Consider the following 18,379-nt stretch of genomic DNA (forward strand, 5'->3'; position numbering starts at 1 on the left):
ACAGAGGCTTCAGCGGTTTAACCCACAGCGAAGACCTTTTCTCCTGTTGTGCTGCTGAATTTCAAATTAGTTGCAGGACTACAGTGAAACCCTGTTGATTGTACAACTGCAGTTCCCTGTGACGTACACTTGTACTTATTTTTCTCTTGCCCTTACTGTAGGGAGTTCAGGGTAGCACCCTGTTTCATCATCTTGGGTTCCATTTGAAGTGCTTTAGCTGAGAGATAACTGGCCCAAGTTCATCCAGTGGGCTTCTTGCTTGAATAGAGGTTTTAATTGTGGTTTCTCCAGGCAGATATCTCTAAATTTTTGCAAAAGGGTATCCAGTACATGATGTGTAGTGGCATGTGCATTTTGAAATATGTATTTGCTGCATGAGTAGTTTACAGACACAGAATAAGTGTAATATATTAAATGGTGATAGTACAGATTTTTTTTATTGACCCAAATTTTGTTGTGCTATTATGCAGAGGCATAACTTTTGGACATGTTTTACTGTAAGTTAACAAATCACTGTAGATATTATCTGTTCCACTCCAAATCACATAGCTCAGGATGCAACAGATAATGTATGGACATTTCTTAAGTTACAGTAGCTCACTTCAAAAGTTTTATCTTTTGGATAACTGTGCAACAAGGATTTCAGCCACTGGATGACTTATATAGTGATGAATTCCTATTGAATTCTTGTGTGATTTGTGTTTGTAGGTATAATGATAGACAGGAAGTTGTGGTTTTGAAATTTTTTAAGCTTATGAGCTCCATGTCCAGACAAGTTTAGGGTCAAGACAAAAATATGAAATAAGTGTTAAACTGTTTGGGGGAAAAATCTGAGTTATCTCTTATAGTTGCCAAATAGAGTAAAGATCATTCTCTGCCTCCACTAATGTGAGAAATAATCATCCAAATTTCCTGTGGTTTGTAGTAATGTTATTTTAAAATACCAATCACAATGTATGTAGCTTTATCCTGGAAGAATGTATGTAAAGACATTTGGTGTCCTTGAAAAATGACAATGCTGAACTGAAAGGAAGTGGGTGAATGTGCTATATTAATAGTAGACAGGTTTAAGCCCCAGTGCTGTCTGTGAGCCTCCTTCCTGAACAGGAAGTTTGGGTGGAGCTAGGTTTAGTTAAGCCTCAGAGCCTTCCAGTTGAGGCCTTTCTCCCATGTGAGACACATTAAGATGTCTGTGAGGTAGAACTCCCAGAATGGGGAATTATGGATTTGTTGTCTTAAGAAATTTAAAATTTTCATCCTTAGCTGTGTGTTTTCTTGTGTATATTTGATGTAGCTGGATCAGGATAGTGATCTTCTTAATATGAATGTGTTTGCACAAGTCAATTCACACTGGAATTTTAATTTATTAGTGGCTGAAATGCTATTGAGTAAAATAAGTCAGCATAAGGGAGATATCATCTGGCGGGGGAAATTTCTATTAATTAAGGGGTTCTTGTTTCTATCCAGAGCCTCACACACTCACATGCAATAAGACTTGATTGTGCATGAGCTATGCAAACCTTTGGATTGAAACAAAAACTCTTAATTACCAGCAAACTCTCCCCACTAGATGACATTTACCTTATGCTGATAATTTCCTTAATAGAATTTTGGCCAATATTTTATAGGACAAAAGGTAAGGTATTTCTGAGAAGAGTCTAGATTCCTTTAAATCAGATTTCTCTGTGTTTTCCTCATATTGATCAAAAACACTCATTTGGCTTTGCTTGTGAGTGCTCTGGAACATCCATTGGCATGTTCTTTTTTCTTTTCTTTTTTTTAAAGAAAGAAGTGACCTTTGGAGCAACCTGGAGTGCTGTGTATTCTCAACTATCAGTATTAGTGGGTGTATTGATCTGTGAGCATTATGCCCACACAGCTTATGCTGTGCTAAATCATACTCTACAGTGTACATTAAGTGTTCCAGCTTTGATATTTGGTGTTTCTATAAAAGAAATTTATTGCCTATTCCCAGATTATAATGAACATGAGAAATTGGCATACAAAATAAAATAATTGTAACTTCAGTATGAGTTTGTTGCTCTTACTTTTCAGTTTCAAGAATACTTTTCAAATGCTTGTGCAAGTTTTATAGAATCATGTTTATATTGGATCTGAAATTTAAATGACTTCTATTCTAAGCAGCCTGAGGGAAAACAGCTTTTCTGTGAAGATATACCAGTAAACAGGATAATGAATTTGCCAGTCCATCAAGCAATAGTTGATTTGCACATTGTGCTTATCAGCTATGGGCAGAGGTAGTTGGTTAGTCTTCAAGACTATTTTAGCAAGTCTCACTGCAGTGACCAGATGTCACTGTAGCTTTTTTATTTTACTCTCCCCTCCCATTAGCCTTAATCACATATTATTTTTAACTGAATACACACAAGAATTAAGAAGCTTGTCATCTATTGAAAAAAAAAGTAGTTGATATTCCTTTCAAATTGTGGGGTTCACACTCAGCCTGTGTGCCCTTATTTGATACTGCCGGTATTAAATATTCTGTGGTTGCTTGATTTACTTTCTCTAAATGCTTCTGTCAAGCTTTTTAATTTGAAATTGTTGTATGAAGAACAGACAGCTATACTAGACAGAGGCAAAATGTCTAAAACTAATGGAAGATGTGGGCCTCAAATAGGCAATGTTTTGGTTTAATATACTATTTATTCATTCTTCTGAAATTCGAAACAGGACTGCTGGACTAGCACCATATCACATTGACTTAGTGTTTGGTGCTCTACTTGTGTTTATGTGTGATGAGACTCTGCATAAGCTTTATTAGGGCTGGCATGGTTGTCATTCTTAAGTCAAACATCTTTCCTTGCAAAGAAAGTGTGCTGTTTATAAAGAAGTTCTATTGCTTTTAGTGGGACCCTTCCAAGTTATTATGTTTGGGCTGTAGCATATGAGTGTGTCAGTTCCTTGTATCCTTAAGACCTTGCAACATTCTTTTAGCACAAGAATTGCTAAATCTTGCAGTTGTGCATGGATATACATGGGATTGTGTCTTTGGTCAAATGTTGTGCTGCCTGCTTTCAGTGTTGTATTTTTGGGACAATTCTATTACCAATTGCATCTTAATTTATATTTATTAATACATCCTGTCCTGCAGTTCCTCAGAGCCCTGTAGACTCTGGGGATGAGAACTGACCCCTATGCAGACAAAGGTGTAAGCTTTTAAATGGATTTTTCTTTGTCCTACAGAAATGGGAGATTAGATTGGCCTGAAATCCTCAATTTCCTTTATTATGCAGGCCAGACTTTACTTGTGAACCAAGTGATCTCCTAATTAGGTTGCCTATTCCCTGTATGCTTTCCTGTCTGTGTACATTGTTCCCTATTCCTGTATAGAGCATCAGATCAGAAACAAGTTTTCAATAGGATACCTAATCTTTTCTTGGTATATTAATTTTCTGTTAGGCTGAGGTATTTGGCTAATGTTTTAGAGGAATTGTTGTTAGATGAGGATTTGTTGTTGGTTTTAAGTATGTACTGGCTGAGTTCCATAGTAGCTCCGAGTGTTGCTGGGGTCTTCAGGGAACAAATTTGATTGGGAGTTCAAAAAGTGCAGCAATTTCATTTAAAAGTGATATGCAGCTGTTATGGGCTGGAGGGAGACAGAGGGCTACAGGGGAAAAACAGGTCAGCTAAAACCCTTTCTCATAATCTGTAACATTAAGGTAGATAGATGTCCTTGGAATCAGATTCAGAGAGGATTTGAATAGCCAGGACCCAGTTCCCATTAGTGTTGATAGGAAAAACTGGCAGCTGCATTTAGCTGAAATTGCTGCTGATTTTAGCCTTTGGGTTCAGATGAATTTCTCAAAAACAGGTCTGTCCTGCACCGAGGACAGTAACAGGAAAGGAGCTGATTGCTGCATAGTATTTTTTGTTTGTGAGGCTTTTTTGTTTGCTCTTTAGGACTGAATGCAATGCAAAGAAAAACTCCCTGTATCCTCATATTTCAGGTGGCTTGCTCACAAATAAATGTAATAATAAAGAAACCATCTTAACTGATATAGGAGAAATATTACTGAAGGATATTGAAGATGTGTTCAGCTGTCTTCGATAGTCTAGCTACTTGAAATCATATGGATTGTAAAGAAAGCCCAGGGAGAAGCAAGTGGACCCAGCATATCATCAGTGGAATAAAGTAGATTTCATATAAAAATGAACAGTGTAGGTCTTCCAAAGGCAAGGATAGGTGATATCTTTATCAGACCACCTACACATTGAAAACAGAGGGTTTTTTGGAGGTTTAATAAAAGTGTTGCATACCTTCGCCTTTGGATTGTGTGCAAGATTTTTGCTTTTTTCTACTATACATCTTGCTAATGGTTCACCCTCCCGAATGGCATCATATGATTGTCTGAAATTACAAATACCTTGTTTTGGTTCTGTGAAATTTTATCATTTACATGCCATCCAGAATTTTTTGGTATATGGATTTTATGCAAGCAACTTATGGCTACCTACCTGGATCACAGAACAGGTCAAGTAAGAAATCTTGATTAGATTAGTGGGATCAAGATTTCTGATTTCTATTTTGTCCTTTAATGTCTCTCATGGCCTTCTGGTTTTATCTTGTGCACTGTGGTGGCACATGTTAAGCATTCTATCCTGCACAGATACATTGATGAAGCTCAAATCTTTATCTAATGGTATTAAACAGAAATAACATGAAGGGGAGAAAGTAGACAAAACATGTTTGGAAAATAAGTGATAGGTCTCCTGTACTTGCTGTGTTTAGATTGCAGCTTCAAGAAACAGCCTAGCATGTGGCCATGCTTGGGGGTACTTTGGGAGTTTATCCAAAGAGTAACTTTTTCCACCCATGTTATGATTACCAAATTGGAAGATTCAAAGATAGATACAGTATGTGAAGCCCTTAAATAGATAGATATTTCCTGTCTTCAGAAAGAAGAATAAGAGTGATAATAATAATGATTTTCCCTAGTACTAGCTGTTATCAGCTGATAAATGCAAAATGCAAGTTGAGATAACTTTTTAGAAAGTGACTGCATATTATGTGAGCAGTGAAGTTGCAGTTATGAGATATAAGTGATCTAATGATCATAGGTGAGTTTTAGCTGAATAATAGTTCATTAGAGGTACAGTGAAATGCTTAATACAGATCAGAAGATGTACCCCGTTTCTCCAAAAATAAGACCTAACCTGAAAATAAGCCTTAATATGATTTTTCAGGATGCTTGTAATATAAGCCGAAAAATAAGCCCTAGTTAAGTAAAACCCTGCCCTTCACCATTGTACAACAACCAGAAGATGACACGACTATATTTGAATAAATGTAGATGGTTGTACACGGAAAAAATAAAACACCCCCTGAAAATAAGCCCTAATGCATTTTTGGAGCAGAAATTAATATAAGATCCTGTCTTATTTTCAGGGAAACACAGTAGCTACTGAAAGCTGAGCCTACTTCAGAGTTACACCACATAAATATGGAATTGATTTTCAGGCAATAGAAACTTGTTTGGAATTTAACTGTTATGACTATAAATAAGTACTTGAATATAAAATATAAGATGATGTGGTGCCAGTATTTCCATCTAACAAAAATAGAATCTTTTGTGGAAAAGTAATAAGTCAGTTAACCCACCTGGATTGGGTAAACTAATGGCTAGTTAAGAAGGTAGCAGCTGGCGATCACTAGAGTGAATCTGGCCACTCCCAGCAGACTATCAGGACCTCTATGACAAAATCACAACGGATAACTATAAAGCCTTTTAAAAAGACCCAAAGAGCAAAAGTATGTTCCCTGTTGTATGCCATCTCTTAGCCTGAAAAAGGAAAGGAAAGAGATGTAGGCAGGATGGAATGCAAACAAGAACACTTTCTTCTGTGCCTAAGTGTTTCTGCCCTCTTTAACTAGAAGCAGCTTGAAGAAGCTGCAGAAGATTATAAGAGTAACAAGCCTTACTTCCTCTTATGAATTCCTCCTCAGTCCTGCTTCTTCCACATTAATAATAGCAATTACATGCTATCAAGTCAATTCTGACTTATGATGACCTTTTCCAGGGTTTCCCAGGTAGAGAATACTCAGAAGTGATTTACTATTCTCTTCTTTTGTGGACATCCTGGGACTTTGCAGCTTGCCCAAGACCATACAGACTCACACTTGTGGGATGCACAGTGGGGAATGGAACTCCCAACCGCTTGCTCCACAACCAGATACTTATATCACTGAGCTATCCAGCCAGCTCACACGACTTAGGTTGGTACTTAGGAGTTGATAGCAGAGTAGTTTAGAAATATGTGGACAATATCCACTGCAGTCGTGAAAGCAAAAAGACTGGAATATCTCACTGTTTCAGGCAGAGGAGGTTTTTGAACTTTCCAGTCCTTGGCTTATCTCTGTCCTCGTATACCTGCATTTGTAATTTCTTCTTCACTTTGCTTTTTTTCTGTTCCTTCATAAATGCCATAACACTACTTCATATGTAGCTTAAACTAGTTTGCCTTCTGTTACATGTTTCTTTTATCATGAGCACAGAAAAAAATACTAGAGTATTTGAAGATAGCGAATTCTGCTTGCCTTCATTGCGTAGGCACACTTTTTGTTCACATAACCTCTGCATTAGAAGGAAATTTGGTGAGTGAACGTTCAGGAAAGAACAACGGGGGGTTTGATTCTGTGTTCTGCTGACTGAGAACTAATAGTGTGTGGGTGAAGAGTCTGCCTTTTCCTCAGAAGGAATCAAAGGCAGCCCTTGAGACACCTTTGCTATCTCTGTCCCAAACTTCCAATCATACTTAGCTGCATGATGATGACATGTATTTACAAATGGAATTCATCTTCTGGTGTGTGTTGATAACCAGGGAATAGAGATCAATTTGAAAGCATGTTGGCCTTGCATCGTATTTAGTGCAGAAAGTTGAAATGCAGGTCCTGAAGTAGCCGGATTCCAGTGCCTCAAGCTTCACCTGGTAGGCATGGATTTAAAAGAGTGCTTTCAGGTAGCTGGAAATATTTTCAGATGTAAGATGCTATATTTGCACTTATTCTGCTTACCTCTCATTCATGCCCTTCATTATTCACTCTAATCTTGTAGAGGCCCTAGTACATCTCAAAGTGCATTTCCAACTCTAATGACTCAACCTTCTGTAATATTTTGTCAGTATAAAGCAGTTTTCCTCAACAGACACTGACCACTTTGCTTGGAAGCAATTATTATCATTCCTATGACAGCTAAATCCATCTGATCTACAGCTGACCATTGTAAATAAAATTTTGATAGTCCCATTCCTGTGTTAACTGTGTCATTGTCCCTTAGTCTGTATCTGTATCTTCCCATGTCATGATAATATGTATACATATACAGGGCAGGTATTTGCGCTCTTGTGTCTGAGGAACTTGGTTTTGATCTGGAAAAGATCACACCATTAATCTTTGAAGTGCTATAATATTTTGGTTTTTTCCCATTTCTCTTGACAGCATGCTGAGACAGACTAATAGAGCTACTTTTTGCAAATCTAATCATGTAGTGTATCTTAAGCTGCTGAAAAGCCCACAGGCTTCAAGCAGTTAATAGATCATACATGGATTTTAGTTTGATTCGGGAGTTCAGTGTTCACACTCAATGCAGTGCGATTCAAATTTCAGTAGACAGCCTCCATTTCCTTCTTTTGGTGCCACCTCTGCTAATCCTTTCACTGTCAAGCTGCTTGGTTTTGAAAAGGATATGCAGTGTTCCAGAAAAGGTGGCAGTGTTGCAGAGAAATACCACATACCACAGGAACATCTTTTATTTCTTCTGGGCTTCTGTTTTGTTTGTAATTTATTTTTTTTCTCATCTAGAGATCTAGCACTGAACTAATATATCAACACTAGTAATAAATTGATTTTTACTACTAATCTCATAAATCTTTTTAAAAATCAAGGGTTATCAAGGTGAAATAATGCAGGGATGGATATTCTTGGGCATTAAACCCCTACTGCCTACATCACTGAAGCACCATCCACAGACACCTCCCTATCTTTACAAGAATGAGTTAGCTAAGCATGTGGTCCATTCACATCATTCCAGCTTGAAAACAGTAAAAGCCCCCAGCAGCAAAGGGAAAAAGGTGTGTTGGGAGCAAAAAGGGCCAGACAATTTCAAATCAACCTTTGTGTTGTTTGATTAGGAGGAAAATACTTTGAATAAACCTGTAGTATAACTACAGCAAATCCCATCAGTGCCATATTCAGTTATGTCTTGAAACCCATGAGAGCTCTGTTTCATTTCATAAGAACTTAGTATTAAAATTCTGCATGTTTCCTTCCTCCACAGCTGCCACAATATTGAAACAAAGGATGTAGTTCAGAAGTTTGTCTTTTGCTAAAAGACAGAACTTCTTTCAAGTTGTCTCTGGTACTGAATAGCAGGGTGTATTTGATTTAAATCAAATTGATTTAAATTTAAATCAAATCATGATTCAAATGTTTAAAAATAAAAATTTTATAATTTAAATGTTTAAAAATGATATTTTGATTTAAATCATAATTTAAATCACTGGTTCTTAACCTTGGGTTACTCAGGAGTTTTGGACTGCAACTCCCAGAAGCCTTCACCACCAACTGTGCTGGCTGGGGTTTCTGGGACTTGCAGTTCAAAAACATCTGAGTAACAAAGGTTAAGAACCACCGATTTAAATTGATTTTTATCCACCCTGCTGAATAGGTACTTGATACAGCTTGATAGCCTTGGGGCAAAAATCTAACTTCAGCCTTTCCCCTGTTAGAGTGGAGGAAGATTGGGGAGTTAATGCATGGAAAAGGTTTCTTCTACTTCAAGATTAATTACACTTTGATAAAGGAAGTATCACCAGCTGTTTTGCTGGTTGGTTCCAGTTGCACACATGATAAAATACAATCACATGCAGAAATTCAGGCAGCAGTAAATATAAAATCTGGTCACTTTAGGTGTCAGAAGCAAGCCAGTGGCTTCCATCTAATTCTAACTGCTGGGTTTTTCTCCCTCATCCCACAGAAACAAGCCTGAGGCTGTAGAAGTAACATTTGCAGGTAAGTTTTACTGTTTTAAATGTTTTTGGATAGTAAACTGAGAGTAAAACAAAATGGAAAGCCTTGCATTTCATTACAGAATGTTAGTATCAGTTAGCACAGTCATCTTCCTGCATCTACACTCACAGTAATTGCACCAAATGAAACCCTATCTAGATATTTCAGTGTGTGAAGATGAGATAGCCATTGGCCATCCTCTTTTAGTTGATGAATTAATGATGGCAGTAGGCCAAATTATTGTAAGCCGCCCAAAGACCTCTGGGTAGTGTGGGCGGCATATAAATTAAATAAATAAATAAATAACTTTTGCTAGTGGGGCTGAATATGAATACTAGTTTTGCCACAGACTGAAGCATTGGCACTCAATATTGTGTTTCATTCCTTCAGTAACTTAAAGGGACTGGCCACTGCAAAAGTTTTCTGTTAACTCAGGTAAGCATTAGATACCCTGTTTCCCCGAAAATAAGACTTAACCTGAAAATAAGTCCTAGTATGATTTTTCAGGATGCTCATAATATAAGCCCTACCACCAAAATAAGCCCTAGTTAAGTGAAACCCCACCCTCCACTGTTGTGCAGCCACCAGAAGAAGATGACATGACTGTATTTGAATAAATGTAGATTGTTGTACATGGAAAAAATAAAACATCCTCTTAAAATAAGCCCTACTGTATTTTGGGGGCAAAAATTAATATAAGACCCTGTCTTATTTTTGGGGAAACATGGTAGTACTTCCTCTTTGAAATTTTACTCTTCTCGAGGCAGCTTGGTTCCAGCAGAGACTTGTAAGCCCAACTCTCCTCTGAGATATTGTAACATAATTTTGGCTGGGGATTCACATTTTGTGAGTTCATTCTGTCTTGTTTTGATTCACATTTTAATGCAATCCTAATAATTCAGATTTCCCAAACTAGTGCAGAAGCTGAAATGTAGCTATTCCTTATTTATACGTCTTGTACTTATCTGTGTAGTTCCCTGTTAAGGTATTTATTCATACAAAATGCATATTAGGAAAAGAGCTTAATATTGTATCATTGGTTATTATATACAAGAATGCACATGTTAGGGGAAATGTATATTACATATATTGTACAATTATATACAAAATGCAGTGTATGCAAAGAAGGAACAATTTACATGAAGATGTGTTTGCACTTTATACAACCTTGCAGCTTCATCCACGATTACATAGAAATGGTTTGAAAATATGCAAGCACTTTTCATTTCTCAAATGCTTTCATTGTAGACTTTGATGGAGTCCTTTACCATATTTCCAATCCTAATGGTGATAAAACAAAGGTTATGCTCAGCATTTCTCTGAAATTCTACAAAGAACTCCAGGAACATGGTGCTGATGAGGTAAGAATGAATAGGAACGTACTTTAGTACTTTCTCCTGGCTTTTTTATTATTATTATTTATTGAAGGCTTCTACATCTGTCTTGAGTAACTCTCTTTATGGCTGCACATTGTAATCACAAGATTGTACCTTGTAAGCTAATTCTGTAATGAGAGCAGTTACAAAATCACTATTTGATCGTGTTTGCTAAAACAGACCTTTTATGTTATTGTATTTTATTATGGCCCCAATGTATTTGGCTTTTGTTTGCTATAGAATAAGAATTCAACTCCCCAAGTATGTTTTTCAAAATCTACCGTTTCCCCAAAAATAAGCCCTAGTTAAGTGAAACCCCACCCTCCACCATTGTGCGGTATTGTGCAGCAACCGGAAGATGACATAACTGTAAAATAAAACATCCCCTGAAAATAAGCCCTAATGTGTTTTTTGGAGCAAAATTAATATAAGACCCTGTCTTATTTTCGGGGAAACACAGTAATACTTATTCCCCATAACAGACTGAACAGAATTGAATTAGACATTATTTCAGGTGTAGCTCAGCCCTGTATTTTCTTTAATGGATGTGAGCGAAAGTGTTAGTTATCTACTAAATGTCAATCCTGGGCATGACCTTTAACTATAAACTGCTTGAAACCACATCTCTGAGGGCACTTTCTCCCTGCTCATGTGCAGCTGACTGAACCTTTCCAGACGAAGGTGTAATTGGACTCTGTTCCTTGACTGTACTTCACATGTTTATATTCTGTTGTTTGGAGTTGGAGTGGGGTACTGAGCACTGCCTCCTGTGGCTGAAATTGTGTTGTTTAGGGTAGCAGGTCTTACTAGACTCGTCGTTTAGTCGTGTCTGACTCTTCGTGACCCCATGGACCAGAGCACGCCAGGCCCTCCTATCTTCTACTGCCTCCCGGAGTTGTGTCAAATTCATGTTGGTTGCTTCGCAGACACTGTCCAGCCATCTCATCCTCGGTCGTCCCCTTCTCCTCTTGCCATCACACTTTCCCAACATCAGGGTCTTTTCCAGGGAGTCTTTTCTTCTCATTAGATGGCCAAAGTACTGGAGCCTCAGCTTCAGGATCTGTCCTTCCAGTGAGCACTCAGGGTTGATTTCCTTTAGAATTGATAGGTTTGTTCTCCTTGCAGTCCAGGGGATTCTCAGGAGTCTCCTCCAGCACCACAATTCAAAGGCTTCAATTCTTCGGCGGTCTGCTTTCTTTATGGTCCAGCTCTCACTTCCATACATCACGACAGGAAAAACCATAGCTTTGACTATTCGGCCTTTTGTTGGCAAGGTGATATCTCTGCTTTTTAAGATGCTGTCAAGATTTGTCATCGCTTTCCTCCCAAGAAGCAGGCGTCTTTTAATTTCAATGGAGATTCGGTGTGTTAGTTCACTTGCTATACTAAGCAGCAGGATTTGATCCATAACATCATCATAATGGTGTTTTACTTGAAATTTGATAGTAAGGTTTGAGGGTGATGTGCTAGTAATGCTCCTAAATATACTAGAGCCACTTAGTTCTGAAGGAACATACTAAATCCAGCATTCAGCATTACCACATATCCAGGTACAAATTAGATCTAGGCTGCTAACGCAGGTTGCTCTATTTTACTGGGGTGATACCATTGAAGGATTTGATCTATGCCACTGAAACCTGAAGAGTTTCTCAGAAAAGATTACTGGGCAAGCGATTGCTGAAATCATGTTGCTTTGCATAAGAAAGTTTGTTCCTTTCAGTCCATTATTATGCATAAAATTAAAGTCCCTTCTGTGGTTAGGAACGGACTGAAAGTTCCACGTTTTCTTACACTGAGTGATGCAGTTTTAGCCAGTAAGTGCTACTGCTGCTCTAGCAAAGCTTTGAAAGCTGATGTACTCTTGTTCTATACCTGCTTTAATTTATTTGCAAACTGCAAGGACTCACTGTACTTCTGCAACTGGTGTGTGAAATGGCAAGTTTTATTCATGTTGAGCAGCAGGTCTTTCAGAGAGCCATTTATGGTAGAAAGTACAGCCCTTTTTGTGCCTTGTGGTTGAATCTCTCAGCAGAAAGTGTGACTCAGTTCCTGAAATGGTTTTCATGTGTTGCATAACTAAACATGGTTCATGCTGCACTGCTTAGGAAGAACAGATGCTGCAATTAGTATGGGGCATATGTAGAAACATTTTGTAAAATTTCTTTAGCCATTTATGTTGGACAAACGTGTCAGCTCCTGTGCAAGAATATAGCACAGATACTGTTTCAAATCAAGTCCCTGTGCTTGCCACTACTATCCTAGAATGCTGTTAGGTACCACTGTTAACAAAGCAACTGCTTGCGTCACAGAGCAGCTCCTGTTCTTTTTTGTCCCTTTTCTATGGCTGCTCAGGACATCAGCCTATGTGCCCTGGTCCAGCTGGCTGACTGGTAAAAAGTTGGAGGCACTGATGTAACAAATGTATTGCTTCGTTCACTAAGCCCATCTTCCGGCCTGGCAGGATTCAGATAGGAGTAAAAAGAAATTCTGATGTGGGTTAAAGTTCATGAGGGAGTTCTAGAACATACAATGTGAACAGCTGGCCTTATGTTACAAGAAAGGGAAAGTTCTTATGATTTACCAAAGTGTTGTCTTTGGGTTTTTTTTTTATGGTGAGATTTGTAAAAGTAGATGGGGCATACCAGCATAATGCTTTTGTAGGAGCAGAGGTGGGATTAGGGATGGCAGTTCTTGCTTGCCTCATCCTTGGAGGAAAGAACAGGGAATGTCAGCATTCTTCTCCTCAATAGCGAGAATGGTAAGGAATTTCCTATGGCTTGTAGTAGAGTTCTTACATGACCAAGATAGTAGAATTAGCTGAGCCTTTCACACAATTGCAATGCATTTTCCCCCAACTACTAATCAACCCCTTTCATTGCATGGGACCTGTTGGACAGAAGGAGGAATGCTTTCATTAATGAAAGTTACCACAACTTGATGACAATACAGTGGTGCCTCGCTTAGCAATTGCCTCGTTTAACGATGTATTTGCTTAGTGATGAGGTTTTAGGAGCGATCTTGCGCTCCGTTTAGTGATGTTTCCAATGGGGGAATTTCACATAGCGATGTTTGGGACCTTGCTTAGCGATGACAGTTTAGGTCCCCCTGTTTCGCTTAGCGATGTTTTTGACAGCTCCGTTTTTGCTATTTTTAAAAGGTGTTAAATTGTTTAAAAAGGGTTTAGAGTGCTTGAAATCGTTGGTGCACTTAATAAACCCTTTGTTAACCAAATTTGGCTTTGTTCTGACTCTTTTTGAATTTTTGGTGATTTTTTTCTCCCCCATTGAAATGCATTGAAAAGGTTTCAATGCATTCCAATGGGGGAACCGTGTTTCGCTTAGCGATGTTTCCTATGGCGATTTTCGCTTAAGGATGGGAATCTGTTCCCATTGGAATGGATTACAGTATCCGGTTTTCAATGCATCTCTATGGGAAAACGTGTTTCGCTTAGCGATATTTTCCCATAGCAATGAATTTTTTGGAACCAATTAAAATCGTTAAGCGAGGCACCACTGTACTAGCAATAGCAGTAATTAAATAGTTCCACCTTGTATTGCACTGCTTTCGTGCAAGGGATTACTTAGGGGTCAGAAAAACAATTGGATAGAAGTAGGAAGTTTTTAATTGTCAAAAAAAAACATCCCTTGCTCATGATGTTATCATCCTTCCACAGATATAAATCATGCAATAGGATATTAGCCGTTGTGTGGAGAGAATTGGGATGTGCATGGTTTGGAAACGTATTAGCAGAGGAAGAGGTTTCTGACTCATTCGTGAGATATTCCTTGTGAGCTGTACTTTAGAAGTGTTCCAGTTCATGGACAATTTATACTTGTTTGACATAGCTCCCACTATGGGGTGGGGAGAGGAATAAAAGTAAACTGAAGAATTCCTCAGTAGAACTGGTTTCAGTTATCTGATCTTGGACCAGACTCATTAGTTCCCTTGAGTTTAGTAGCTGTTCCACCAAAATCTGACTTGAGGTCAATATACAGCCTCCATTCATAAGTTTCTGGGTCTTTGTGCATATAATTCAGTTGTCTTGGAAATCTGCTACCCATTTGGCTATATATACAAGAGTTGAATGTGCAAATTCTGGCAAGATCTATGGCTCTTGATTTTCCTCTTTCATACCAAATCACACAATCAGTGGCAAACTAGTGAGATGTATGAACTTCACAGCTCAGCAGGAAAGGCATATTGATGTTTTAATGACTCCAGTAGTGAGCATAAGTGTTTGCGCCTGTAGCTGCAACACCATAGAATCCTTTGTGTGAGATGATTGTGTGTTTACAATAACATAATAACCTAGGTTCTGTCAACCAGGTGGGGAAGGCTTGGTTATGTTTTCAATATTCTTTGGGAAATGCTATGTTAGGTTGGAAATCAATGTTACATTCATATATTCCTTGTATTGGAACAGTACAGTCAAAAGGCATTGTTGCAGAAATCATGCAGGTTTTACAGCAGATGATTCATTACAGATCCTGCGATGTTAACCACTCATCAGTCTGCTTCCTCCCCTCTTCTGTAGTGGGTTACTTTTGGAAAATAGGAAGGGTTCAAGCTGCTATTTCAAGTCCACTTACTTTAGAAATACATTCCAAAACAGAAAACAGCCAAAAACTGGTAACACTCCCTACACACTCTCTCTCTCTCTTGCTCTCTCTCTCTCTCTGTGTATGTATGTAGGGGGTCACAGTTCGTAAGATTTTCATTTGTGCTGTATTTATTTATTTATTTAAATTTATACCCCACCCATTTAGTGAGCATGCCACTACTCTGGCCAGCTTACAAAATATAAAACCTACAGCTAAAAATATAAAAACATGTAAACTATATTAAAACACAACAAACAAAACCCTCCCCTCCCCTCATAGAATCCCCAGTCTGGGACATAAGATGGCAGACAACAGGCCAGCATAATTTAACAAAAGGGTGGTTTTGGGAAGGCCCGGGTAAAAAGCCAGGTTTTAATTTGCTTGCGGAAGCTTGGGATGGTGGGGCCAGTTGCACCTCCACAAGAAGAGAGTTCCCGAGTAGAGCAGCCACTACTGAAAAGGCCCGGTTTCTGGTTGATGCCTTCCGGGCCTCTTTTGGAGTGACCACCCACAACATTAAAGACTGGAAGGTGCGGGTGGGATGGGAAGATGACCTGAAGGAGAGGCGCTCTGACAGGTAGCAAGGTTCTAAACTATAACTGGCTTTATAAGTGAACACCAATACCTTGACTTTGGCCTGGAAGCATACTGGTAGCCAATGCAAGTGACCCAGGACAGGTGAAATATGGTCAAATTTAGATGTATCAGTGACCAGCTTGACCCTGCATTTTGCACTTGCTGCAGCTTCTGAACCACCTTCAAGGGCAGCCCCATATGCTGCAATAGTCAGTCCTCGAGATTTCAGTTCTACCTGAAATGCTGAAATGTTCCCCAAATTGTTACTCCATGATACTGGCAAGCTATACTCTTGGGCAGGAGTGGGGAAACCATTGTTTTCCCAGCAGTTCTGGACTAAAACTCCTTTGCTATGTATACCTTTGGCTATGTATGCTAAAGGATGATGACCTTTGGTCTAGATGGGCAGGGTAGAAATCCAATAAAATAAAAATAAATAAAATAAATAAATATTGAAGTGGCTCAGTTTAGAAGGTGAGTGGAAGACTGCTTTGAATTAAAAGTACAAGATCACTTTTTTTAAAAAAAAGCAATGCAGATTTGAAAGTTTGGAAGGTGATAAAACAAGTTGGGAAGATGCATCAAAGCTCACAGTACTTTTTGTTTGTCTCTTTCTTAGTTGTTGAAGAGAGTATATGGAAACTACTTGGTAACTCCAGAGTCTGGTAAGCCTCAACTTAATTTATGCTTGATACTTTTTCAGCTTCTAGTTCCAGTATAATTATGCCCTTCTTTGAATTAAAAAAAATGCTCTGCACCTTTTCAAGTCAGCTCCCAGTTGGGATCTCCTTGTCACAGAACTCTCTATATAGAGAGCAATATATATATAAAAAAGCTCCACAGCCCTCTTTAGTGTTCCACATGGAAGGCTGAAAATAACAGAGCGATATTTCTTAGCACCATAAGCAGTAATTCTGGATCCACCCCCAGCCAAGCCCCCGCTTCCCTTCTTAGGGATTCTTTGTTCTGTGTAACTGACAGGCGCTCAGGAACTCTGAAAAACCATGGTTACCTGTGACAGTACTGCTTCCCACTCATTTATTAGAAAATACAGGTTTAGACTCATTTGGGAGGGGATTGTCTTGTGCAGGGGAGAAAAGCACACTTTCAGTATATGTACCACTGGATTTGAATGCATTTCTGTTGTCACATTAGTAAGAAACAATTCATAAAGCAATAGTTTATTGCCAAATAAGCTGAGTAAGACATGTTTTAAAAGGAAGCAGTTGCAAGTACTATGTTGTTTACCTATTCTAGGTTACAATGTCTCTTTACTGTATAACTTGGAGAACCTTCCTGCTGCCAAAGATTCCATTGTGCACCAGGCAGGCATGCTGAAACGCAACTGCTTTGCTTCAGTTTTTGAGAAATATTTCAAGTTCCAGGAGGAAGGAAAGGATGGAGAGAAGAGAGCTGTCATTCACTACCGGGATGATGAGACTATGTAAGAAATAGGTGACATTTCTTCTCCTGTTTCTTGAAATCTTGTTTCCAACCTTGACATTTACAAACATCTAAAATATTTCACATCTAACTGTCCCGTGGTTTGCTGTGCTTAATATCTTTTACATATAGATTGAAGCATGTTCCCTAGTTTTGTGGTTGATTCTTGGTTGTGTCTGTAGGGTCACTTTTATAAATACATTATGCAGGAAAGGGCAAGTGCTCATACTAATGTGTAATAATCCTTGGGATGAACAGCACCATTGCATCAAGCTCTTGCTCATTTTGGAGTTTTTTGATAGAATTCAGAGTGAAAATTTTCTGAGAGATGTATGACGTATGAGGCATGGTGTCTATCACAAGCAGATGACTTTCAATTACACCCTTCACATTAGCAACTTGGTGCACAGATTGGAGGAATCTCCACATTGCTGCAGTATTTTGACAGGGACTTGTATGTATAACATTCTTCAGTGCAGGAAAAGATGCTGGATGTTTTGTACTTAGGACAGTTGTATGTTGTCAGATCCTAGCACAAAGGATAGGTGAATGGTATTGACAGTTTTTGACAAACTTAAGGTAGGTGACTTTGGTCGCTGATTTGTGAGTAAGCTGCATGAAGTATGTGTTGTGAATTGAATCATAAGAATAATTTTGTGCCGTCAAGTCACTTTTGACTTACGGTGACCATTTTCAGGGTTCTCTAGGTAGAGAGTACTCAGAAGTGGTTCACCATTCTCTTCTTCTGGGGGCACCATGGGAGTGCGCAGCTTGTCCTAGGCCACACAGACTGGTTCTTTTCCCTGGAGGTGCAGTGGGAATTGAACTCCCAAACTCTGGCTCTACAGCAAGTACATAACTTACTGGCCTATAAAGCCAGGAAATGGAATCATACTGTTAAACTGTTGGTGAATCATCCTTGTTATTTAAATTCTATATACTTATAAATTCCTTCACACTGATGATTTCAAGCATATAAATGATCTTTTTTACTCTTTTTTAGGTATGTTGAAGCAAAGAAAGATCGTGTTACAGTTGTTTTCAGCACGGTATTTAAAGATGATGATGACGTAGTGATTGGAAAAGTGTTTATGCAGGTACTGCACTTTGGATTCTATAGACTTTTTAAAATACTGTGAATGTGGCATTTCAGGAATGCCATTTGTTGCTTTTGAAGGAAAATCTTTCCTCCTTTAAAACAGATGAACACTGTTAATAACTTTAGAAACTAATTTGCTTTTAGTAACAGTCTTACTTTGGATTCCTGTAATCTGGATTCCTGTACTCTGCCTGTAATCACTAGGCATTGTAAAAATAACCTGGCCTGCATATTTTGCATCTATATGACTAGAATAAAG

General features: G+C 38.5%; 1 protein-coding gene across 1 annotated transcript in view; it reads left to right on the forward strand.

The window, feature by feature from the left end:
* ARPC2 (actin related protein 2/3 complex subunit 2) overlaps window positions 1–18,379 on the forward strand; it is a 34,655-nt gene that overhangs the window by 2,705 nt on the left and 13,571 nt on the right. The window contains exons 2-6 of the mRNA XM_020804983.3: window positions 8,994–9,028; window positions 10,274–10,386; window positions 16,198–16,243; window positions 16,836–17,022; window positions 18,025–18,118. Of these exons, the coding sequence (XP_020660642.1) occupies window positions 8,994–9,028; window positions 10,274–10,386; window positions 16,198–16,243; window positions 16,836–17,022; window positions 18,025–18,118 (475 nt within the window). The remainder of the gene's footprint in view (window positions 1–8,993; window positions 9,029–10,273; window positions 10,387–16,197; window positions 16,244–16,835; window positions 17,023–18,024; window positions 18,119–18,379) is intronic.

This window comes from Pogona vitticeps, chromosome 1 (genome assembly GCF_051106095.1).
Source record: "Pogona vitticeps strain Pit_001003342236 chromosome 1, PviZW2.1, whole genome shotgun sequence".
NCBI lineage: Eukaryota > Metazoa > Chordata > Lepidosauria > Squamata > Agamidae > Pogona > Pogona vitticeps.